Below are 26,510 nucleotides of genomic sequence, written 5' to 3'. Positions count from 1 at the left end.
ACGGCAGATGACAACTTTATGGACAACAGCCCGGATAGACATATCAACGATGTTATTTATATATTAGTCATTAGATGGTAATTCGTGTTTATTTTTATAATCTTTAACTATTCATTGTCAAATTAATAGACAATATAACACTATTTTATAATTAAATTTTTTTTAAAAATAACTGAACTCAAATTAGATGGGTTATTTTCCATAGTGTTAAAGAAACAAGCATTGAAGAAAAACAACAAAAGAAAGATCCAAAAATAAAATAGAGGAGGTGTTATTTTCCGTAGTTAGTGTTAAAGAAACAAGCATGGTAGAAAAACAAAGAAAGATCCAACAATAGAGGAGGTGAACGTCAGGATAATAACAAGTGAATAGTACCTCTATTGAATTCAGTTGTATTCATAGTGTTAAAAGAAACGATCGTACTGACAAAGCATTGAAGAAAAACAACCGAGGAGGTGGAAGTCAGGATAATAACAAGTAGATAGTGCCTCTATTGAATTCAGTTGAGTTCTATACTTTATTGTTCCACCTTTTCAGTTACATATTTAATTAGAGGAGGATGTCTAAGATAATAAATTTCATTAAAACCTTCTCAAATTCCACGTTTTAAAAAATAATAAGTAATTTTTTTAGTTTTCTATATTTATCATAACAGATTTTTTCTTATTTATTGGTCAAATGAGATTGATAATTATTATTTCGTAAAAATATAATTTTGATTTTTGATTGTTAAAATTAGCAAATGGATTTGAATAATCGGTAAAAATTATCAAATAAGTTGTTTTGATCGATAAAGAAAATTAAAAAAAAAAATAGTCATGATTTTCAAGTATAAGGTTTTAAATGTAATTCATTCAAAACTGAAAGATTTAAATAAATTCATTTCTAAATAATCAATTACGCGATAACACATAAATTGAGACAACGATAATTATTTATTTATTTATTTACTTCTCGTAAGAAATTCTATTAGAGTTTAACATGAATATCCGTACTTATAAAAGTCTCTCCCGTTCTCACTCTTGATTTGTCAGCTGCGAAAATGACGCAATATTTTGCAAACCCAAGGTAATCAAACCAAATTTCTTTTTCCAAATTGAATAAAAAATATTTTAAAAAATACCATTTTTTTTCTTGCGATTTAATTTGGCAAGAGAAATATATAATTAAAATTTTGTTAATGTTAAATAATTAGGAGGACCTAGCCCTGGTCAATAAATTACCGTCGGATGGATTATACCTTTTGTTGCCAATGAAAGAAGATGCAAAAACTACAGTGGAGAATTTCTCGACGATGGAAAAGGCTATAGAAGGAGACGATCCGGATTACGCCTGGGTTGGTATTTTATGAAAACAGCAACAACAATATATATCCGGTGGTGACTATAAAAACCACCCAAAAATAAAAAGTGCATGAAGTGGGTGGATAAAGTACTGAAATTGCAAGCACCGTTGTTGCCTCGAATGGTTCATGCCGTAATGCTGCATGGTATAGGATTACGACTTGATGCCTATGATATTATTAAGAAACATCCTTTCTATTTAACAAAAAAATTAAAATTGCACAATGCATGCACCAACTCCCGAGGAATTCACAACTGGTTTCCAACTGCGTCACGAGCACTATGAGCAAAAAAAGTGAACAAATGGATCGAATTTGCTGCCAAAAACCTAGTCCAAAAACTCAAGTTGGAACTTTAAGCATGGTGATGGCAAACTCAAGTGTGGATTTTTCTTGTACGTCGAGCTTGTCTAATATTCTTGTCAAATTTTTAAATAGAATTGTAAAATTTAAAATCTAATACTATAATAAATTTCTATTGATTTCAAAAATTTAAACTATTAAAAAGTGAGTTTATCTAAAAGCTGCACAATCGGAGTTTATGTTGGTATAGGATGAGAGGATGTTATTGGAGTAGAGTAGGCATGTGAGTGACATAGACTAGGGGTGGGCTCGATGTGAGTTGGTTCAGTTTTATGGATTTTTTTCAAACCGAATCAACCAATTCGGTTTGGACTGGATACAAACCGAACCGAACCGAATCGCATGTGCAACCCGAAAATCGATCGAACCGACCATCCTTGATCAGTTTGGGTTAGGTTCGTGGTTTCGGCCTCAGCCCAAATTGTATATATATTTTGAATTATGTATCTTTTTGGACTAAAATTGTATAAAGTTTTTTTTTTTTTTAGGCCTTTTTAATCATCCATCTATATTTTGAATTAGATATATTTTTCAAGTTATTTTCTAAATTAAATAATTTTAACATACATCCACCTAAACAAATATACCAAATAAGTTAACTATTAAGCATCAAACATATTAAATAATATAACATAAAATCATACAATTACAATACAAATCTACAACTACTAACTTTTTGGCTTATAAAATGTTAATAAAAATAACTTTTAATAATTTTTTTTTATAATTATATAATATATTTATATATAATATAAAAGTAAAATAAAATGTTAGTTTAATTGATAATCGGTTTGGTTTGGATTGGATTGGATAAAATTTCATCCAACCGCAACCCGAACCTACTGTTTCAGTTTTTTTATATATTTAACCGAACTAAATTGATTAATGAGTTAAAATCAACCCAAACCAAATCAAATATGTCGGTTTGGTCGGTCTAGTTCGATTTTTGCCCGCCCCTAACATAGACATAGGATGAGAGGATGTTATTGGAGCAGAGCAGGTGTGTGAGTGACATAGACGTTGCATACTTGGTTTCTAACTCTCCTTTTCTTGAATTTCTATGTTAAGAGATAACTGCTTGGAGCATCTCCAATAGTTCTCTGTTCATTTAAAAATTATTTGCCACATAGATAAGATTTTTAAAAAATATTCTCTAATAATTCTGTGTATTAGTTCTGTCAAGCTGTTGTGGCAACAAAAAAAATAGAAACTGTGAAGGACACTGTCTATTTCTGGAAGTTATGTTAGACATTCTGAGTCAATATTTTATTTATTTTTATTGATTTTTGTTAAAAGAAAAAAAACTTCTACATGAGTTTTTGATTTTTTTAATTAAATATAATTTTAAAATAAAAAAATATATATTAGCATTTCAGGACATTCTAAACAGAATCCATTGGAAAAAAAAATTACCTAAAATATTATCTATTAAATAATATAGATTCCAATAAAAAAAATCATTGGAGATGCTATAGTCTGAAATTTAATAATTTCACATGCCCCCAATTTGAAATATTTGGAGATATATACGCGGGTGTTCTGGCATGCAATGCCCCAAAATATCTGTACCAAATCTTAACCACTCGATCATATGTGGTTGTCATCGTAGACCTTCCAAACCTTTCCAATTCATGATTACTTGCACCGAATCTTCAACGGCTTCGATTTTGTGGAGTAGTGGGGAGTCGAATTCCTTTGATGTTTCTGGATTTTCCTCCTCCTCCTCATCTCCTCCACGTGTCTCTTGGACTCAGAAACACAAAATTAATTGGTACGGGCTCTCATGAGATCGAGTTTGGCTGTTTCCCGGAGCTACTTGGTCAATTCTCTCTGGTCAACAGACTTGGGTTGGATTTGGAAAAAAATGGTTGGTATATTTAATTTATTTTATATGTTACATCCCCATTTTTTTAAAATATTATTAATACTAATTATATGTGTTTAATTTTAATGTGGGTAACTTACTAGGTGTTTGGGATACTGTAAAAAACGAAAATTGGCATAAACCAGCAATTCCATCGATTGACTAATCTTGAGCATCCGGAGATGCAAATAAACTGTCCATTTGAGAAAGCCAAATCTTTTCTTTGGCTTTGTCCTTTGGTAAACGTAGTTCCACTTGCGTACTTTGTCGATCAACCTAATTAAGTGCCCTAACTATTAGTATTAATGCGTGCGTGTATATATATATATATATGATCATACACATTACATTATATTCCATGTATAAAGATGCTACATACATAAATTATATATATTAATTTGAATTGCAAAACATTTTTTGTTATTGTTTTTAAATGCAATGTTGGTGAAAAGAATAAAATAAAATAAAAAAATAAAATAAAAATAAAGAAGAAAGAAAGGAAGAAAGAAAGAAAAAAGAAAAGTCAATAGCTTTCATGAGTTGCTCGCCCAAAAAGGTAGAAGAGTTTGTTTGGTAACTTTATAAAAATAATGCTTACTTTCGTTTTAACCGAAATTATTGTGATATGACCTTGTGGCTGCTCTCCTACCTAGAAAATTCATCTAAAAGGTTCAGCCTGTATAAACATGGACTTATCGAAGTATTCATATACTAATTTTTTTCTTTAGTTATTATTTATATACTACTTTTATACTAGCTAATAGTTTAGGTAAAAACCATGTTACTCTGTGATACTATGATTGTATCTATTTTACTATCATTTTTTGTGTCTCGTATCAAAGTGAAGGTCAACATTAGACATTCACATTAATATCTTAAAAGTTGTAAAGTTATTTGGTTTTACTGGTTTTAAAAGTTAAGCGAAGCTTATTGTGTATTTAGTTGAGAAGCTACTTCACTACTTGAGAAACTGATCATTGTCGTTTGCATTCCATGGCATTATTTTGGAAAATGTCAATTTGATGTTCTTTGACCAAAATAGAATCATTTGAAAAAAAATCGTCGAATTTGTGCCGAGTTACTAAAAGCTCAAATATGTTCAGAGATTGATGTAATTGTAATTTAATATAACTCATTATTAATATAAAAAATATGCCTATCTATTATTAACTTTATTTTCCTTTTTTATTTTTTTATCAAGGTGATACCTATTTTTATTTTTCAGTACTTTTTTTTTTTCTTTTATGTTTTGCTTTGGTTTTAGAAACAGTTTGATTGGTAATCAATGTGATTACATTATTTATGCATCGCTCAAAAGGGTTGGACTTCTTGATCATGCACAAACTATATGTATTCTCTGGATTGTTTATCATATTGTTGGTAATTGAGAATATTGGAATTTTTATACCGATCCAATTCTGAAAACTACAGGGCCTTCCTCTTCTTAAATCTTAATCAACTTGTATGACGAGAAATAGTTTTCTACTTGGTCTTCTTGCCGGTTTTTATTTTATCTGCCTTTTTTGAAAAAAAAATTTTTAAAAAAAAGGGAAATAAAGAGAAAATATGTAAGTTTTCCTAGCAAAATGAGAATATATGACAAATGTTCCTTAGTAATAATGATATAATCAATCCATTGTGCTTGGGCATGGTTAAACTCATCATTGGAAGCCATTCTTCCTCAAAAAGTTCCCCAAAAAGCCAGCTTGCTAGGTACAAAATTTGGTCAAACGTATAATAGTACTATGTCCTTATGATCTGTAATCTTTTTGGTCCAAGGACAGACCAAAAAACAAAACAAAAAAAACCAAAAAAAAAAAAAAAATTAAAAGGAGGACTTAATTTGGAATGAACTTTACCGAAATATATTGTACTTTAATTCCAATATCACATTACTTTCTTTTTTTAATTCAAATATCACTACACTGATGTATAAACTAGACCAATAAAAGGCCATAATTAGATGTAAATATAAATATAACCTGCATTTTTAAGTCATCATTATAGAGGGTCAAGGGAAGCCTATGATGCATCTCACTTTTCCATCAAAATGAAGAAGATACATGCACTTAAAAAATTTAGTTTGTTGATTGCATATCACTGCACTGATCACATTCATACAGAAATGGTCATAGTGTTCATTAAGTTGGTTCATGGCGCACTCATGTACAGAGTTTATTCTTCTCAGATCCATATTATTCTCTCCACCACCACTCCACTGTCTTTTCCCTTCTCTTCCCTTTCCCACATTCTCTCTCTCCTCCAACTTTTGGTACAGGAAGCTCATTGTTTTGCAATGACACAAAACCTCTATCATTAATGTTATGCAACTGGTTTTACTATTGAACAATAGTGGAGTGGAGCAGGTAATTAGACAGAGTGGGTCCCCGTGTGTTTACACAAACAACAAAATTTACAAAACCCAGCATGCTAAATTTTTCTAGTACACATATAAAAGCCAAAGAGAGCTTCTTTTCAAATCTGTTATTCAATAATATTTCAGTTCTCAATGGCTTCTCCACTGATTTTTTCCATGTTGTATCTTGGCCTCGTTACTCTGCAACTTTCTTTGTTCCACCTCTCTGCTTCCAGCAATGTGAGAGTCATATATTATCGGAGTTTGTTTCTTGAATCTTTTGTATTTGATCAATTTGTTTTTATGGTTTTTTACTGTTTTGCAAATTTGAGATAAAAATAAATAAATAATTGCTTAATTTCTTGGGATCTGTGTCTTAGCAGGTTCATATTGTGTATATGGGAGAAAAAAGACATGATGAGCCAGAGCTGGTTTCTGAGTCCCACCATCATATTCTCTCTCATGTACTCGGAAGGTTCACGTTTCTCACAGTCCTTACTTGTTTCAGTATAAACAAAACAACAAGGAAAATATAATTGTTTTGGTTGTATGGATTAGGAAAACACCAAAAGTTGGTACATATTTTCTCTGATAACTTAAAAGTTTGGACCTTTTGGTAACTGAGTAAAAGTGAATGTTACTTTGTTCTTAAATTTCCGCGTTTCTCTATTTGTATTGCTGAAGACGACTCCCTTTTTGTTTGTTTTTTTGTTTTTTTTGATCATTCACACGGTTCGGGACAACCTTTGGCAAGACTCCTCGTTCAAAGGCTTAAAATCCACAAACCCAAAACTTTCTCTTTTTCTCTTCAGCCATCCTTGATTTTCCTGACGGCAGGGGACATGTTTTTCTTCACGCTTGGTTCCACCATTCAGAAACTTCTATATATATATATATATATACACACACACACACATGTAACTCCATCAAAATTCAGCTTATATATATATATACACACACACACACATGTAACTCCATCAAAATTCAGCTTATATATATATACACACACACACACATGTAACTCCATCAAAATTCCGAATTAACAATCTCAAATTAAGACCACAAAACCATATACTTGATTTGATGCTTTTGGATGGTAGAACCAAGCATGAAGAAGAACATTTTACTTCTTCCTTGGAGTCCGGAGAAGCAAAAAGTTTTCAGAACCAACAGTTCACAGAAGCTCAATTCAAAAACCCCAAAATTAAATCCCGGAATGGCCTATTTTCTATGGCACCTCCCCATTATTCAATCTTAAGCATTTATTTTCTGCAAAATTTACTAGCATCAAATGCATTTTTTACCATAACTTTTTAAAAGGGTGTTGAAATTTCCGACTGACAGCAAAGAAGCCGCGGAGGAATCAATTATCTACAGCTACAAGCATGGCTTCTCAGGGTTTGCTGCTGTCCTGACTCAGACTCAAGCTAAGCATATTGCAGGTGTTACAATGGTGGTATCAACTCTGTTTTTTTCTTATGTCAGATTTGGCTCTTTGCAAACAACAACTTCCAGCTAATATTTACCCTTTGTTGCATTAATCTTAATGCAGATTTCCCTGGAGTGGTTAATGTGATTCCCAATAGGATTTTTAGTTTATGCACCACTAGAAGTTGGGATTTCCTGCAAGTAAGGCCCGATATTAGAAATGGAATTCTTGCACAAAGTCGATCAGGCAGTGGGTCTATTATTGGTATCATGGACACTGGTTAGTATGGAAACGTTTTCTATGCTTGGCTACCAGATTTCTACGATCACACTTTCATTGTGCTCATGTTTGTAATACAGGAATTTGGCCCGAGTCCGAGAGCTTCAAAGATGATGGTATGGGAGAGATCCCATCTCGTTGGAGAGGAATATGCCAAGATGGAGAACAATTCAATCGCTCCCATTGTAACAGGTTCATTTTATATTTGGTAACAATGTAGTAGTACATTGTTGCTTCATTGCTATCCAAAAATAGCTAGTTATCTCTCTAATGTTTTTACTTAAGGATCATTTTGAAAATCCCTCACTTGTTTAGCCAATCATTTTTCAAATTTATATTTGGGTTGGAGCTAAAATTTGACAGAACTTTGTACTTTATCTTCACATTTTATTGAAAAAAAATTTCATGTATAAAGAACCATCTGAAAAGTCCGTAAATTTTCTATATACTTTCCACATTTGTTTCATGTAATATTTATCTAGAAAAACTTAACTTTATTTGAGTCGGAATGGACGTATTGTTCTTATGTGGGATGTTTATGCAGATAGCTATCTTCAACCATAGAACTATCATATAGGAATATATTTAACTGCATAGAGTCCCCTTTTCTCTATACATTGAGAGGTTACTTTACCATATGGTTTCTTGTGTGAATCATAGAGGAATGCATTGTCATTGGGACAGGAAAATAATTGGCGCACGATGGTATATCAAAGGATATGAAGCTGAATTCGGGAAGCTAAATCGAAGTGATGGGGTTGAATTTCTATCTCCCCGAGATGCTAGTGGCCATGGTACTCATACATCATCCACTGCTGCTGGGGCTTTAATAGAAAATGCAAGTTTTATGGGACTGGCTGGCGGTGTGGCAAGAGGTGGTGCTCCATCTGCTTGGTTAGCTATCTATAAAGTCTGTTGGTCCACTGGTGGCTGCAGCTCTGCTGATCTGCTTGCTGCATTTGACGATGCAATCTCTGATGGTGTTGATGTAGTCTCGCTATCTCTAGGTTCTCCGCCTCCACTTCCTTCTTATGCCGAAGATGTTGTGTCTATTGGTTCTTTCCATGCTGTAACCAAAGGAATCTCAGTGGTATGCTCAGGAGGAAATTCCGGTCCTTATCCTCAAAGTGTCATAAATACTGCTCCATGGATTTTAACTGTTGCAGCCAGCACCATTGATAGAGCTTTCCCTACTGTAATTACCTTGGGAAACAATCAAAGTCTTGTGGTACTTCCTCACTTCCTTCAGCTCTGCTTGATCCTCATTGACATGCAGTACCCTAAACATTTGCATTACCATATTGAGGTTGATGAGAATCTGCTTCATCTATAGCTCACCTTCAAAAGGAAGCAATTATTAAAGTTATAATGCAATTACTATCAAGATTTACTGGTATTTATTATCTAGTTTCTTTTCAAACCAGATGAGGAATTATAATGCAAATTATGACCTATTTCTTGATCTTTTATCTGAGACTTGTTTTTAGCTGTTCTGTTGAGATGTGAGTTTGGTCCTGTAGCACCTTTCAAGAATATGATTACTTCCTCATGCTTCATTGTGATACGGAGTTACTGTTTATATATCTAAGCTGCTAATATAAATTGATAAATGTATGCAATAGAAACCTGTCATTAAAATTAACTTTCTTAAACAGGGACATGCTGTTTATACAGGGATGGATGTCAACAAGTATTTCCCACTGGTTTATGGAGAAGACATTGCGTCCATTAATGCAGACGAAGACACGGCTAGGTATAATACCTTTTTATTCCATCTTGTAAAGCTTGAACTATGTATGAGGCTCTTTTCATAGAATGGCCGGTGCAAATCCTAATAGTCTGCTATTTTAACAGAAGCTGTGATTCAGGATCTCTAAATGAGACTTTAGCAAGAGGAAAGGTTGTTCTTTGTTTTCAATCTCGATCACAAAGGTCAGCTACCGTTGCAGCTAGTACTGTATTGAGTGTTAACGGTACAGGTCTAATATTTGCAAAGGTGCCAACCAAGGATGTTTCTTTGTCCTGGAGTCTTCCTTGTGTCCAAATTGATTTTACAATTGGGACATATCTGCTTACATACATGGAGGCAACCAGGTATTCTTGCAAAGCGTCTTGTTTTCCTGATTGCATCAATTTCTGTCACTCCTCCACTGTTTATTTTCGTGTCGATGTGTCCGTTGTTGCAGCACCAGATCACTGCATTTAGAATTCAGTTCCATACAGTTCTTGATAACACTATAAAGTTGAGGTTTTTTGGTGTTATGCTTTTTTGTCCATTCCTTGAACTGTTGTACTTAAGAGACTAATTTGCTTTACCAAAAGGCTTTTACCGGGAGGGTCAAATTTTCTCTCAAATGCATAAGATATTTTCTGGATTTGGAACTGATAGAATGATCAGTTTATTTTATCAACATCGGAGTTGAAATCACATGCATTAGTCAGCCTCTCTCTACCTTTCTTAAAGGAGATAGAGAAGAAAAATTTTGCAACTTCACACACCACCAGCCCAATTGCTAACCAGTGCCACTATCCTAGACAGCAACTGAGAGTTCCTAATGAAACTGTTATCCACAGAAATCCTGTAGTCAAGTTTGGTCCAACAAGAACAGCACTGGGACAACAGATATCCCCAGAAGTTGCATTCTTCTCTTCCCGAGGACCCAGTTCACTCTCTCCGACTGTTTTGAAGGTAAATTTATTCTACTTGTTTATCATAAAGCTTACATATTCTTGCAATATATATATATATATATATGCGCTAAGATCAACATCTTGGATTTACTGTTCTTGTGCAGCCTGATATTGCTGCTCCTGGTGTTAATATTTTAGCTTCATGGTCTCCGGCTTCTTCGCCGTTGTATTATGATGCACCTGGAACAAAACAACTTCAACTCAAGTTCAAACTCGAATCAGGAACTTCCATGTCCTGTCCTCATATTTCTGCTGTGGTGGCTCTTCTTAAAACTATCCATCCAGATTGGAGCCCAGCTGCAATAAACTCAGCATTAATCACAACAGGTGAAATAGAAATATTGCTAAATTACAAAATTTTTTCTCAGCTTAACAAACACCCTTCACCAAACTCGTTTTCCACTTCTTACAATGAAATATGAGTCAGCTTGATACACATTGTTAAACCTGTTTCCTATTAGCTTAAGCTTTTTCATAAATATGGTAACTTAGCATTTTAATATTTCAAACAGCTTCTTTGGAGGATGCATATGATCAAAGTATTGTAGCTGAAGGAGCTCCTCACAAGCAAGCTGATCCTTTTGACTATGGAGGTGGTCACGTCAATCCCAACAAAGCCATATCTCCTGGTCTTGTTTATGATTCTGGAGTCTCAGATTATGTTCAATTTCTTTGCTCTATGGGCTATAATGACACTGCCACTAGCTTAGTTGCTGGAACTCCAACAAAATGCCTTAAATCAACCAACTTTCTTGTAAATCTTAATCTGCCTTCTATCACCATTCCTGATCTAAAGCAGAGGTTGACAGTAACAAGAACAGTAAGAAATGTTGGCCCTGAAAACTCTGTCTACATTGCGCGGATTCAGACCCCAGCTGGAGTTTCTGTGAGAGTTAAGCCGAAGATTCTGCGGTTTAATTTGACTGTAAAGGTGCTGAATTTCAATGTAGTGTTTCGTTCACATCTAAGAATTCAAGGAAGATACTCTTTTGGAAATTTGTTTTGGGAAGATGGTTTTCACGTAGTGAGGATTCCTTTGATTGTTAGGACTATCATTGAGGATTTTTATGCAGAGACATGATGGAAATTGACTATAACATGGCTTGGTTTTGCATGGAATATCTACTTATTTTATGAGAAATCAAGAGGAAACAGAATTATTGAAGTTTCTTTTTATTTTCTTGTTTTATGTTTTTCGTTTTTCTTCTGCTAATCAGCAATATTATATAAGTTGTTCTTTACCGGGAAAAAAAAAAAAATGAAGTATTATATAAGTTGTGGTTTAAAACTTGGACACACAAAAATCCATTTAATAAAAGAGACAAAATTATCTTCCACAATTTCATATGGAAAAGTAACAGAGCAAAAAATTTGGAGAAAGAAAAATTATGTAGGTTTGTTTTAGTTTTCTCCACCAACTTTTTTTGGTCAATAACTAGTATTTAAAAATAAAAAAAATAAAAATAAAAAAACAGTTTTCCTTTAGAGGATATTAAACAAACAAATCTTATGGTGGTATTCATTCAAAGTTTTTCATTTTTTGAAGAAATTAATTTAACTAGTAAATGTTTAATTAGATGGATCTTTTTAAATTGGAAATTAACGAAAAGTACAGGTGCTAGCATGCACAGAGTTTTTCATTGGAAATTGGTTCATTTCAAAAAGCAAAACAGTATCTAATAAGACATTCAGAATTCAGTGCATACGTTTTTTTTTTTTTTTTTTTTTTTTTTTTTTTTTGGGATAGAAATTCAGTGCATGCATTGTGTCAGTGCTTAGATAACCGGAATATATGAGTTTTTGTTCCATCTTCCAAATTGCAAACAAGTCGCTGAAGTAATTCACCAAAAAAATATATATATGTCGCTGAAGTTGAAGAAAAATAAATATTTCTCATAATTCCTGCTACAATTTCCCCCCCCCCCCCCTACCCTTCACTTATATGGGATATTCATATACATTATTTTTTAAAAATATATATATATATATATATAAATATATATATTCTATTAACTATTGCTTAACCAGTCAAAATGCTTTGTTGAAAAATAACTTATTAATATAGAAAGACTCTTTAAGAGTAGAGGTTTTTATTTTTTTCTTTTCTGTTCTTATTTGACTAATGACTATGAAAGGAGTGTGAATATTAATATTTCGAACCGAACTTCATATATGTTTAACCGGCTTTGATACAAACCAATAAATTGAAAATTAAAACTATTTTTTTCCCCCCTTTTTTATGCTGCCGAGCTCCTCCAAATGGATCAAACCCATTATAATCTTTTATGTTCACCCAAATGGATCAAATCCTTTCTTTCTTTCTTTTTTATTTATTTATTTTAATTTTTTTTGGTGAATATAGAATCCTTTCTTGTTGGATTCACAGAATCCTACTTTGGATTAAAGACAAAGGAATTGGCCGTCTAGTGGGTCATTGTCATTTGAATAGGATTTTTTTCTCAAATTTAAGTGAAACGTTAGGTAAAATTAGGACCTAACACCCTAAGTTTTGATGCCAACCCTGCTAAAAATAATAGTTGTTAGGTTGTGCATCAACTTTTTGGGTTGACATTTGGCTGAGCTTCTACTTATCACATAACCACTGCTCATTTTTGTTTGCTTAGCTTTTGGATCATGCTTCCAATCCACAGGCTATAACCAAATACTAATAAATTACAATGCTTGTCTTTAAAATTTTACATTAAAGATCCCAAATCAAAATGGATGAGAAAATTTTTGGTCAATGCCAAATTAAATTGTATGTTAAAAATTATATAAATATATTATTTTTTTTCTTAATAAGACAAATAAAAATCTTCCTACATCAATTATTTGTGAATTAAATTCCTTACAACCATATCAGAACTATCAGAGTTGTATTCAAAATAATTTAAAAAATGTTGGCCATATATATAATTTATAACTCTAAAAGTCTCCGATACCATGTGCTGGGTGTTTCATTTTAAATACCAAAGTCCAAAATAGGCATGTTATTCTCGTCTAAGTTAGTTTATACACACATATATTGAAGAAGTTCTTGATTCTCATTTATAATAAATAATTCCAGTTTCTGTCTTAGTCCAAAATTTCGTGTCAATAAGTCTATGCTTTGAAGCTATAATGAAATTGTCTCATTTGACGTTCATATTCCACATATAAATTAAAATCAACTTTAATTAGTCCAAAAAACTCAAATAGTGATTAAAACTAACGTTCATAAAACTAGTCATCGAACTTTAGGCCTATAAAATTACATAGCAGTCCTGCTTGAGTTTTTATTATTTAAAATTTTCTTATTTTATTTATGCAAAACAACATGAAGTTGCCGAACTTGAACTGAAAAGTCAAATACAAGCCGGGCCGTCCCTGATCACAATGCTGTCCAATCACCTCGAAAACAACACGTTATTTTCAAAATAATTTTGACGTTTACTTCCATGCGTGGATAAAATGGGAATAAAAAAACACTCACACAACCGTTATGAGAGTGAATTTGTATAACTAATTACATATAATTAAACCATCATTGATTATTCTTTAAAATCTATATACTTTATGCAGCTAACAAAAATTATTTAAGTTTTTCCCAGCTTTTTGCATTATTATAGATTTTTTTTAAAATTTATTTATTGGCATAATATGCCCTCAAAAAGAAGAAAAATATTTATTGTGTAATTGCTCTTCCTAATTAAACATTCAATTATTATTTTAAATAATTCATTTATATAGTCAAATTTAAATTAAATTTTTAATAATTAAATTATGTTTTTCGACTTTAAATTATATAAGTTGATATTTAAAATTATATTTATTAATTATTAAATTTTTATTTAATTATTTTTTAAATTTTAAATATAATTGAATGATTAATAAATAAAAAAAGTTGATATTAGAATTATTGAACTGTTCTGATATGAACCTCTGATTCCTCACCTATAATACTTTAACAAAGTACAAATTTAAAGGTGGTTCCATTTATATGTATGTATTGCACGTGATTATTAGACATAAGCGATAGAGAAGAGGTATGCTTTTATCCAAAAAATAAAAAAAATAGAGAAGAAGTGTGGTGTGATTTGATTGGAAAGGTGGGACCAGTCCTAGCGAAGGAATCATGCAAGTGACTGCAGCACAACATAGAGGTGTCATATTATATCATGGCTCTGATGTTTAGTGGTATGATATTATTCCCATTCAAATGTCCCCTCCATGTCCACACTCACTATTTGTATAATTATTTGATTTAAAATATTAAATACTTTGTCTAAGCTTAGCTTTTTAATCTCGCACGGTTGCACCATAACATAACCAACCCTCCACATTAAATACTTTGAAATCAATCTTTTTTCCTTCCCCTATATTATTCAAAATTCAAATTTTCATTATCTCTTACCCATAACCTTTTTTAATTTAAAATATTTTATACAAGAAAAAAAATAATATAAAAAAATGCCAGCTGTAAATATGCTAATTCCAGATGCAACGCGCTCGACATGTTTGACGTTGGTGGTGGAGCACTCGGTGGCTAACACTTTCTTATTTACCACATAAATCAGCAATCTCATTTATATTTATTTTTATCCTACGCTCGTAAATAGTACGTGACAAACACCTATAGATTTTCAACCGTACGATGTAAAAGTTAGTTTCTAAGAAATTTATCGACACGCGTGGATTACACTCTCTTGAATTAGGATTAAACAAGCGGGAAAAGTCTTATTGCGTAATCAACCAAAAGGAGGCGCGCGATTAACGCGGACAAGCGATACCAATCTCGTAAATATTGTCAAATTTTGATGGTAAAAAACAAAAAAAAAAAAGAAAAAAAAAATTTGCAACCAAAAAAAATGATTGCGGTTTCGAGGGTCGTTCCTGAGAATGCAAATAAAATAAAATAAAATGGTTGTTTTTTATTTTTGAATAATAGTAGAGCCAAAAATCCCAATCCCCAATACACTGTCACAGTTTTTTTTCTTTTTTTTCTTTTTTTTTTAATTTTTCCAAAAGACACGGCCATAATCCCAGCCGTGGATTAAAAATCCAAGTCGTTTTCAAATGCTTAAAAATTTGTACGTGGAACTAAATCCATATTAGTAAAAGTTATACCGCGACGTTTATATAGTGACAGTGCATGTGAGGGTAACGTTAAGTTTTTGTTAGAAAAAATTTGGGGAGGGGTCGGAATCCATATAAGCCATTTTGGCCATATGGGTCAAGGAAATAAAAATCTTGGTTGGGTTTGTGGATTTGGTACAAATTTGCCAACTGGCTTACCCAAAGACGACCCAGAATGGTCAACCACTTTGCACGACCAAATGTCACACGCATCGTAACCCCCTCGTTCCAATAAATTTTTTTTAAAATTATTATTATTATTATTATTATTTTATTTTTTGGGTTTTTGAATTTGTTCCTTTACCTATCAAAATCTAAATATGTAAATAAATAGAAAGAGAGATAAAAAGATAAAACCAATAACTCAGCACCAGTTTCGCCCACGAACCAGCCTTCATTTCAGTGCTCCAAACCAACCAATTCTGACCCCTCCATACTTTTCTATTATCTTCATCTTCTACCTTTTTCTCCTCCTCCTTCTTCTTCTTCTTCTTCTTCTTCATTGTTATCAGGTAAATATCAAAATAAATAGTGAAAATTAAGAGACAATACTGAAATTGAGAATTATTTTTTTTTGTTCTTTGGATTTATGTTTGTTTTGAATTCTGATAATTGAAATTTGGATATAGAACCCGGAAAAAAAAAATGGAGGGTATGGAAGCAATAGCTTTGAAACCAAGTTTGCGTCGGGAATTACACCAGCAAGTATTTTTTGAGGAGTTTTACGGTGCCACCGGAATTACCTGCGTTTCAACCGAGGATTTCTCGGTGGATGACCTTCTTGACCTTCCTAATGGAGAATTCGAAGATGGGTCTTACGAAGAAGAGGAAGAGAAAGACTCTGTTTCTTTGGATGAAAATTCCAACTCTAGTAATTTCTCAACCGCCGGTGACTCTGAGTCGCCTCTGACCAGCGAGCTCGCCGTTCCGGTAACTTTTCTTATATGAAATACCCACCTAAAAGAAAAAAAAAATAAAATAAAAAGAAATATTTTATTTTTCTCGGTTCAATTTTGTGATTTTTTTATGGGGAATAATGAGAAAATTTAAAATGATTTTTGAACAGGATGATGATATAGCAGAGCTTGAATGGGTTTCTCATTTTGTTGACGATTCTCTCTCAGACCTTCCTCTTCTATACCCAGTTGGAAAACAGAGAAGCGAGACTTGTACAGAGGACCGGTCTGTAAAAAAACCTAGACTAACTGAACCAAACCCTCCTTTGTGTTTCCCATCAGTTCCGGTCAAAGCCAGAACAAAACGGTCCAGGCCAACAGGTCGAACATGGTCAAGAGGAAACTCGCTCGCTGAGTCATCTTCTTCGTCCTCTTCGTCTCTCTCTTCTGGGTTTTCCTCAACACCAACTCTTATCTTCGCCAGCACAGTCCAAAACATGGAATTCTTCCAAAACTTCGAAAAACCGGCACCCAAAAAGCAAAAGAAAAAACCGGCGGTTCAAACCAACGGGTCGAGTGGTGGAACAATACAGTCTCAGCGTCGGTGCAGCCATTGTCAGGTTCAGAAAACCCCACAGTGGAGAACCGGTCCACTCGGAGCCAAAACGCTTTGTAATGCATGTGGGGTCCGGTACAAATCCGGTCGGCTTTTCCCAGAGTATAGACCGGCTTGTAGTCCGACGTTTTCTGGCGAGTTACACTCCAATAGTCACCGGAAGGTGTTGGAAATGAGGAAGAGAAAGGAAACGGCCGAAACCAAATCCGAACTGACCCAAGAAATGGCCGAAATCAAATCCGAACTGACCCAAATGATTCCCAGTTTTTGATGATATATATTTATTTTTTTTAGAATTAAAATTTTTAGGTGCTTGTGAACCGGTTTTTTCACCGGTTCGACTTGTACATTTTTCGACCCGTGGTACCAGTAGTAGTCAGTGACTTTTCAGTCGTGTAACACAGCTTGTAGGGAGGTTTTTATTATTTTTATTTTTATAGTTTTTATATATTTTATTGAAGTTTGTAGGTCGTTTTTTTAGTACACCAGAAATTTGTTCTGCAGGTTTTTAGAGAGGTTTTAATCATAATTAGCATTTTTTATTCTTATAATATTTATTATATTATTTTATTTGAATATTCATTGAATTGTTCAAAATTGCTCAGCGGGGTTTCAACGTTTCGTTGGAAAAATCAATGCAGAGAGAATGAATGGGTGGTGGAAATTTTTGATTGGGGCAGGGAGGCAGGGAACAGGCAGATGAGATTGGTGAAATATCTTAATCAGGTGGGTGCCCCTAGTGGTCTGGACTGATAAATGACAAGTCAACTTGAATGACCTCTTTTTTTATTTATTTATTTTTTTGAATGAGTGAGTGCTTGTTCATCCATTGCTTTGCGCATTACACATACATCCACATTGCCTTTATTGGTATCTTAGTTGGATACTCATTGCTAACAACCACCACCACAAAAGCTAACATGGAATGGAATCTCCATTCTTGTCCATGCTAATTATTCTCTATCATTCTTTTTTATTGTTATAGTTTTAATTCTTAGACTGCACATGATTAGGGTTTAATGTTTAAAGAATTGCATTGTGCTTTGAGTTTCTAGAAGTAAATTTTGTCGAGAATTTCATAAAAGTTTTTTGTTTAAAATATATATATATATATATATCAGAAGTATTGGAATTCAAATTAGGAATCACTTTTGGGAAACATATGAATATTATGAAAGGTTTAGAGTTGATTTTTAATTAATTTTTTGATAGATATTTAATATTGGGAATACTTCAGGATGATAAATAAATTGTTAAAAGTTGTTTTTCAAGGAAAAAGGAAAAAAAAAAAAAATCTATGACTTGCGTTGGACAACCTTCCCGCTCTCTCTATGGATTTAAGGGGATTTGAAATTAAGATATGATATTTCAAAATTCTTATCATAAAAAATTAAATAAAATAAAAATAAAAATGATAAAGGGTTGCTTTTTAATACTAATAAAATGGCAACTATGAATTGGGAGATTTGGTTGGAAACTCCCAAGAGAAACTTCAAGGGTACAAGAAAGGTTATGTTTGGTTTGGAGCTGCAAATGGGAAATCTAATTTGTACCAAGTCAGCCTATAATATGCTTGATTAAGATAATGACATTTCTTTGGTCGTTGGAAGCTTCCCCGATAAAGACCTTTTATCTGGTCAATTAAAAGACTGGTTCATTCCCAAATTTGAAATGGAGTAAGAATTCCAACATCCTAATGTTTTTCCTTTTCTAGATATATATATATATATATATATATATATATGTATGTATATACTTATAAGTAAGGTTAAACATAAAATGACCTTTATTTGTATATTAATTTCAAAAGTGGGCATGTTATTGTTTTTCGAAAGTGGCCGGGATTGGGATTTGGATTAGTCAGATTCTAGGCTGGCGCTGTGGCGCTTGAGCTAACAGCCAGTCCTTATTTCCTTTTGCTTGTGGAAAAGAAAATCCAAGTCCATCAAAAATTACCCTTTTTCAAAAACTTTACAGAATAAGAAGAAAATGAAACTTAAAAAAAAAAAATAATAATAATAATAAAAAAAAAGCATATTTTTCTCGCTATTACAATTAGTAAACTTCCATAAACCCCAACCGTAGACTTTTTCTTTTTTTTTTTTCTTTCTTTCTTTCTTTTTGACCTTTTGGTAATATCCCATTTTCCTAGACTAAAATGATAATTTAAGAGAAATTTGTTAAAATTATCTCAAAATTATATCTAAAAGCACATCCAACCTATTCCAATTATTGGCCTTATCCTTTTGAATTTTATAGAGCCAACCACTAAAGTTTACATTCCGATATAATCTCCAGAATAAAAAGTGAAAAGAAAGAGAGTTTAACTTTTCAGTCAAAAAAAAACAGAGAGTTTAACTTTTCGGATGTACGAAAATAAAGAATTCCATTGGAATTATCTGAAACACTTCCCTCTTTCTTTTACATATTTTTTTGAAATCAATTTCCCTCTATATTTTTACTTTCATTAAGGATGCTGTTTAGTTTAAGGAAAATAATCGGAGAGGCTCTAATTTGATATGTTCTACGACGTTGTATTAAGTTTATCCATAATGGATAATATAAGAAATAAAGAAAAAATTACTTTATTTCTTCATATTAACAAATAAAGAAAGATAAAAAAAATAAATATAAAGAACAATTGCAATATTTTTTTGGCAAATAAATAATTGGACAAAAAAATTTACACATTGTTTATGCTCTGTGAATTATGATCATTTTAATGTCTAAAATTACATTTTTCAATATTTAGTTCCATCCGAAATTTCAAAAATACTAGTGTCACCAAATATTTTCACAAAATTTTATTTAACAAATAATGTGCCATAATATTATTAAATTTACTCTCCATGAATCTAAGTTCAGTGTTTTTGTAGACCACTAATCTCCTACCACATTCTTTTTATTGTTTTCAGATCTTCTCTTATTACATTATTTGATAGTATTGCATAAATTTTCCATAGTTATACATGCTTTTAAGCCTAAACACACACATACACACAAAAAGAAGGAAAGAAAGAAAGGGAGAAGAAAAAAAAAAAAAAAAAAAAAAAAAAGAAGAAGAAGAAGAAGAAGGGGAATGAGCAATTGAAAATGTGTTAAAAAGAAGCCCAAACAAGAAAGAATAACAAAAGCATAATTCCTATTTCCAAGACCCAATAAGGATCCAATTTATAATTTATGCACGATGCCTGGCAAGTAAACAATGGAATAATTCAGCCCAAAGGAAAAAAAATGGAATATATATGTATATATATGCATAGAAGATTTTTTTCGGTTAGTGATCATGGTTATTATTATTATTAAATGGAATATATGGTAGAAGATCTTACTATAAATTAATTATTTTTTCTCTCTCGACTATTTTTTTAGTAGTTTAAAAAGATTTCCTTAAAAAAAAAAAATTATAAAGAATTATCAAGCCTGCATTACGGTCCTCCAAAAAAGAATAAAAATAAAAATAAAAACTTGAAATATGGTTAAAAGCCTAAAATACAGTGTTTTGGATTGTATTTATTGGACTGCCAAACATATTTTTAGCTAAAAAAAGAAAAATCAAACATATAAGTTATATGGATATGGATCTCATAGCAAAAAAGAAGGTATATATATATATATATATGAATCAATTTATAATAATGCAATACGATCTCTCACGTAATGAAATGAATAGCTTAACCAAAATTACAAATTGGTAATATTTTTTGAATTTACCCTTTAATAAATGCCCAAAATGTAATTTCCGTTATTTTTTTTATTTGGTGTGATATTGCCGTACGATGTCTTAAATAAAATAGCGATACACGTGTACGTTTTTCTCTTTTTATGAATGATAAAAAGCATGAATTACCATTTCTAGACCCATTACCCGATTACTAACCCAATCTAAATAGAAGAAGCAAAGGTTCCCATAAATAAAGAATCTATTTTTTCCCCAAAAAAATTTAATTCTTCCAAATGAAGCATATTTTTCAAAGAAAAAAAAAACAAGGATCTTTTATTTTTAGATATATATCAAATTAAAGGATGGTACGTATTAAGCACAAATTTTAATTGAAGCAGGTACATCCTCATCCGTGTTTTGGTGTGGCTTATCCCATGGATGATGAAAATCTGGAAACCGGAGCCATCTGTCTGGAAGCCGGATATCTTATTCCACATATGAGGCCGAATTAAAGGCAAACCTGATTTGGATTGTAAACATATCCCTTTAGATGATACTCCACCGGATATATATATATATATATATATATCAGAATTGTTGGAATTAAATTAGGAATAACTTTTGGGGAACAAAGGAATTTTATGAAAGGTTAAGAGTTGATTGTTAATGAATTTTTTTAATAGATATTTAATATTGGGAATACTTCAGGATGATAAATAAATTGTTAAAAGTTGTTTTTTAAGGCGAAAAAGAAAATCTATAACTTTCTCCCGCTCTCTCTATGGATTTAAGGGGATTTGAAATTAAGATATGATATTTCAAAATTCTTATCATAAAAAATTATATAAATAAATAAAAAATAAAAACGATTAAGGGTTGTCTATGAATACAAGTAAAATGGCAACAAGAATTGGGAGATTTGGTTGGAAACTCCGAAGACAAATTAACTTCAAGGATAAAAGAAAGGCTCTGTTTGGTTTGGAGCTGTAAATCTAATTCGTACCAAGTCATCCTATAATATGATTGATTAAGATAATGACATTTCTTTGGTTATTGGAAGCTTCCCCACTAGAAGATAAAGACCTTTTATCTGGTCAATCAAAAGACTTTGGTAGATTAACGCCATAACAAGCTCAAAAACAAGCCCAAAATCAAAATCGAATCGGTGCTCCCTAGGCTAAAACAATACCAATTTAGCTTCATTATAGAGTTTTTCCTTGATGGAGAAGGCTTCGTGTTACTAATCTCCTTTGCACGTGAATTGTTACTTTTATCCTTTCGCATAAGCAATTCAAACGGCCAAATATTTATTAAAAAAAAAAGAAAAAAAGAAAAAGCTAAAATGGAGTATAACTAAAGTCATATTTCATTATCTAAACTAAAATGTATATGAAAAATAAATCAATGATAACAATTTTGATAAATCAGCTTTGGAGCCATTATGATCACTAATGATGAAAAACAAACTCATGGCAGCTTATTAAATCAATGACGAAGCCATTTGTGATTGTCAACAGTGACATAAATAGTGTGTGTTTTTTCTTTTTTCTTCTTTCTTTTTTTGTAGTTTTAATCAAACTCTCCGCCCTACAAATCAAATTCTTGCCATTTTGTTTAAACACTTAATATATTTTATATGAAAAAAATAAATAATATTTTATATGCCAATCAAATGCAAGATAAGAAGTTAGAGCTAGAAGATGAAATGGCTTGTATAAAAAGTTTAATTAATGGTTTCATTAAAAATTAGGTAATATTACAGTCTATTAAACTAATTATATTTTGTATTATTTATAATCTATTTTACATGATTATTGTTAGTAATGAATATACGATCAAACTTATAGTTTTATAGACTAACAAGTCATTTTTTGTTTCAGTTTTTGGAAGAATCTATGAAGTAAAAAGAAGATGCTATTTTGGTTATACAAGATTCAATATTGTTTGACAATAGAATTTCACTAGATACACTAGGTATCTTCTTCATTTTTTTGATTTTTATTTTTATTTTTTGGTGGTGAGCTAGATATACTAAGTACTTTATAAATATTTTTTTGTGTCATTTTCAATAATAAATTAATATAACATCTTGTGACATTTTTAATTGTCAATATTTATTTTTATATGTCAATTTCAAATGTTACTAAACCAAATAACTAGTTTTATCTAGTGACATTTTATATCTTTTAATGAGATTTTAAAATGTCAATAATAATTTTTTTAATAATGCTTATTATTATAACTTTTAGTTACATTGGTATCCATGATAATTGCTATGAGTGTCACTAGTTTATTAAATATACTAAAGTGGTCATTTTGTGATATTTTCAAATGTCATTGTATTATAATTTTTAAAATGTTAATCAACATTTTGAAATGCTATGAATCAATTTAATATAACACTTTCAAATGACAAAAAATGAATCATATTTACAATACCTATCACTGTATTGATCATTGCATTTAAAAATGTTATGAAATCTAGTTGACATAACATTTTCAAACATATTAAATGTATTTAATATTACATTTTCAAGTGCTATGAAATCTACCAAACATAGTATTTAGAATTGATATTAAATTAAATTAACATAGCACTTACAAATGTTATTAATATATTAATCAGAATGTTTATAATCGCTATTAAAATAGCATAATAACATAGGACAAATGCTATTAAATGATTATTTATAGCATTTAGTATAGCATTTCAAAAATGTTATAAGAAGTAAGATTTTTTATAGTATGGACTGTCATAGCATTTCTGAAAATTTAATAATATATCTTTTATAATATTAATCACATATTATAAAAACAATACACGTTGTAGTGTATCCAGCATCAACATCAATTTATACATTGTGTTGATCATAGCATTTAAAACTGTTATAAAATCTATTTGACATAGCATTTTCAAATATTATAAAATGTACTTAACATCACGTTTGCAAGTGTTATGAAATTTACCAAACATAGCATTTAGAATTGCTATTAAATTAAATTAATATAGCACTTACAAATGCACCTTCTGCAGTTGCTCAAATAAATGCATAAGCTATTGGAATATTTTAAAATATGAGACACAAGATAATATATCACAAACAGGAAATAGATGAAGACGAAAGAGGGATAAAAAGAAAGCTCATAAAGTAGATTATTAAATTGACAAGAAACATGCCACAATTTTTAAGGCTACAACAGGTATAAGATAATTAACATAGGAGGAAGGCAAAAGAAAGCGAGAAAGAAACCAGAATTTTTAGTACTTGTATATATTCTTCAGCATTTGGTTTGCGACCTCCTTGCCCTCCACTACCTCCTCATCCTCCACGCATTACTACTCTTCCTATATATCCCTGTCCTCCTCTCCCAATGTATGGATGTTCTCTTTTTACATATCCACGTCCTCTTCCTCTTAGTCCTCCCCCTGGTCCTTGTCCTCCTCCTCCGTCATTGATGTAATCACCATTGCTTTTTGCATCATAAGGATGTTGCTTAAAGGGGTCCTCCACAATCGCAAATTCTTGTAGATTTGGCATTACTTTTTGTCCTCAATCAGCTGCTCCAAGATGGTTTATAAATCATCTGAGTATTGGACATGAATTGCCATTGTATATCCAATGACCTTCATTGTCAACCGTATTATAGACATAATGTCAGGACCCGTCCAAAATTCCTCACCGGAACCCTAGACAAGCCCTGATCCCAGGGAAATACCACCGAACCTTCCAACGGAAAATCCTGCAGTACCTCCCCTAAGGGTAGGACTAACCAAAATTTTCCTGCACTAAAAACACACTTCTAAAAACATCCCCTTATTCCTCCCACGTTACTACAATATAATTCCACAAATTTACAGCACTTCAAATGAATAACAGTAATCCAGTGCAGTATTTAATAACGACATGTCCAATACAGTATACAGAGCATTATACAATTAAATGTGGAATTAATACGATGACAGATAAAGAAGCAATACAAGATGAAGAGGAAAAAGGGAAGAAATACTTCTTGGACTTTCGGCAACGAACTGAGACGCTGGGCTCGCTCCGAACGATCAACGTCTCCCAACCTGGACCTAGGGGAAAGAAATTTAAAAATGTGAGATGCTAATCATCTCAGTGAGTGACCCTATCTACTGAATACTTTTAATATTAATAATATAACAAATAAGAGAATTTAATTTAATACCGACAATTAAATAGATAAATAATTAATAAACAATTGAAAGTAATAATTTCTCGCAAAACCCTCACTATTCACTCCGTTGGAAATGTTTCCCTTTTAAAACATTTTCATAAAACCCGTTATTCATATTTTCCAAAACCCAAGAGATCAATTAATTTAATAAACAATAGATAATAGCCCAAATATAAATAAAATGTAATAAGATATAATAAACAATTTTTATATACTTTGGGGTTTGAAATTTCCATCCGAAAATTTATACTTGATGCACCACACCATATACCAGTGATACCCTCCGATACCCAGCGTCCCAAGCACCGACTGGCAGGAGATTAAAGAGAGAAACTTGCATACAGCACTTTGGCGTCTCGACAGTACCGCTGCTGAAACCGTCATCCCGGCCAAGGAGGGGGGTGGTTGATGCGCAATATATAAGACTTGCCTGCCCTCGGTCCAATGGCAACTCACGGGAGACATAATACTTGCGTGCTAACCACATATACACCGGAACACCAATACTGAATGAGTGCGTCTAAAATAATTATTAAATTAATTATAACCGTACCAATTTTCCAAAAATTACCGTGGAAAATATACCAGTTTTCAAATTTATCATCCCACATATTTTCCTTTAACATACCCGGTACGAAACCATCGATAACAATATAAAAATAATTTTTCTCGTAACACGAGGTCCAACAAATAATATTCCACGGGCATAATTATAAAATTTAAACCACCAATTAAACAAATATTTTTCTTAAAATATTTAAACCAATTATGCCCAAAAAATAATATTAAAATTACATATGATTTATTACTGAAAATACCTTACTCATGCGTAATAAATAAAATTAAATCACAATAAATAATAATTTTCCACAATTATAATTAAATTGCACCACATGAGCATAATTTCAAATATCAATTAAACACCAATTAAATATAATTAATTGCCCAAAATATTTTTAAAGGTGGGTCACTCACCTGAAACACGCAATTAAACCATGATCCACCATAGGATCGATTCTACAATGCACACGTGTTCCTAGAACACAATTCACACACAGCCAAATAAATTAATATTTTATTCGGGTAAATAATACTCGATATCCGGGGGATTAAACGCAAATGTTAACCAAAATTGACAAATTATATGTTTATGGAAAGCTTGTGAGATGAGGATCACATTACCGACCTCCATTGAGCTCAATTCAACCGGCGGTGGCCGGAATTTGGCTGGAAAGTTTCGGCCGAGTTTAAACTTGAGGGATCTCTCAAACGGTGGGGATTTTGGGCAATCTAACCCCGGAAATGGACTCAAAGGGGTCGAAAATGGTGGGATAGAGGTATGGGTCGAGCTGGGTTGGCCGGAAAACACAAGAAAAGAGGAGAGAGAAAATTTCCGACCGGCGGCTTCTCCTGCCCGATCTGGGCGCGTCCGGTGACCGTGAAATTTTGCTGCCGAGCTCGCCTTCGTCCCCCGCTCATCTCTGGCCGGCGCGTGTAGCAAGGTGGTGGCCGGAAACAAAGAAACGGCGACAGCCCGAGAGGAAGAAGGAAAGGAAAGGAAGAAGAAGGAGGAAGAAGAAGAAGAAGAAGGCTCGGGGTGGCTGGCATTTTTCCCACGTGGGGGAAAAGAAAAAATAGAAAATATATTAAAAATAATAATAAGATAATATGATATTAAACATGGTTGACATGTGA

The 26,510-nt window shown here is 32.1% G+C and overlaps 2 protein-coding genes across 4 annotated transcripts; both read left to right on the top strand.

The window, feature by feature from the left end:
* Positions 1-6,013: 6,013 nt before the first annotated feature.
* Positions 6,014-11,499, top strand: LOC107426615 (subtilisin-like protease SBT3.9). 3 transcript variants are annotated; one of them, XM_016036841.4, is made up of 11 exons: positions 6,014-6,165; positions 6,309-6,400; positions 7,270-7,367; positions 7,478-7,633; positions 7,714-7,825; positions 8,318-8,861; positions 9,289-9,386; positions 9,488-9,727; positions 10,208-10,322; positions 10,429-10,651; positions 10,837-11,499. In XM_016036841.4, the coding sequence occupies exons 1-11, from the start codon at positions 6,079-6,081 to the stop codon at positions 11,403-11,405; spliced, it is 2,334 nt and encodes a 777-aa protein (XP_015892327.1). In that variant the 5' UTR covers positions 6,014-6,078; the 3' UTR covers positions 11,406-11,499. The 3 variants fall into 3 exon arrangements, with proteins under 3 accessions (XP_015892327.1, XP_048336221.1, XP_048336220.1); XM_048480264.2 differs by lacking the exon at positions 6,014-6,165 and having other exon boundaries at positions 6,376-6,400; positions 7,270-7,378; positions 10,837-11,498; XM_048480263.2 differs by lacking the exon at positions 6,014-6,165 and having other exon boundaries at positions 6,376-6,400; positions 7,270-7,381; positions 10,837-11,498.
* Positions 11,500-15,756: 4,257 nt separating this feature from the next.
* Positions 15,757-17,527, top strand: LOC107426787 (GATA transcription factor 5). Its single transcript, XM_016037068.4, has 3 exons — positions 15,757-15,951; positions 16,069-16,369; positions 16,506-17,527. The coding sequence occupies exons 2-3, from the start codon at positions 16,085-16,087 to the stop codon at positions 17,220-17,222; spliced, it is 1,002 nt and encodes a 333-aa protein (XP_015892554.1). The 5' UTR covers positions 15,757-15,951; positions 16,069-16,084; the 3' UTR covers positions 17,223-17,527.
* Positions 17,528-26,510: the final 8,983 nt, after the last annotated feature.

The sequence above is a fragment of the Ziziphus jujuba genome, chromosome 9, assembly GCF_031755915.1.
Source record: "Ziziphus jujuba cultivar Dongzao chromosome 9, ASM3175591v1".
Lineage (NCBI taxonomy): Eukaryota > Viridiplantae > Streptophyta > Magnoliopsida > Rosales > Rhamnaceae > Ziziphus > Ziziphus jujuba.
Note: the sequence above shows the minus strand (reverse complement) of the source record. Positions and strands in the feature narration are given on the sequence as shown.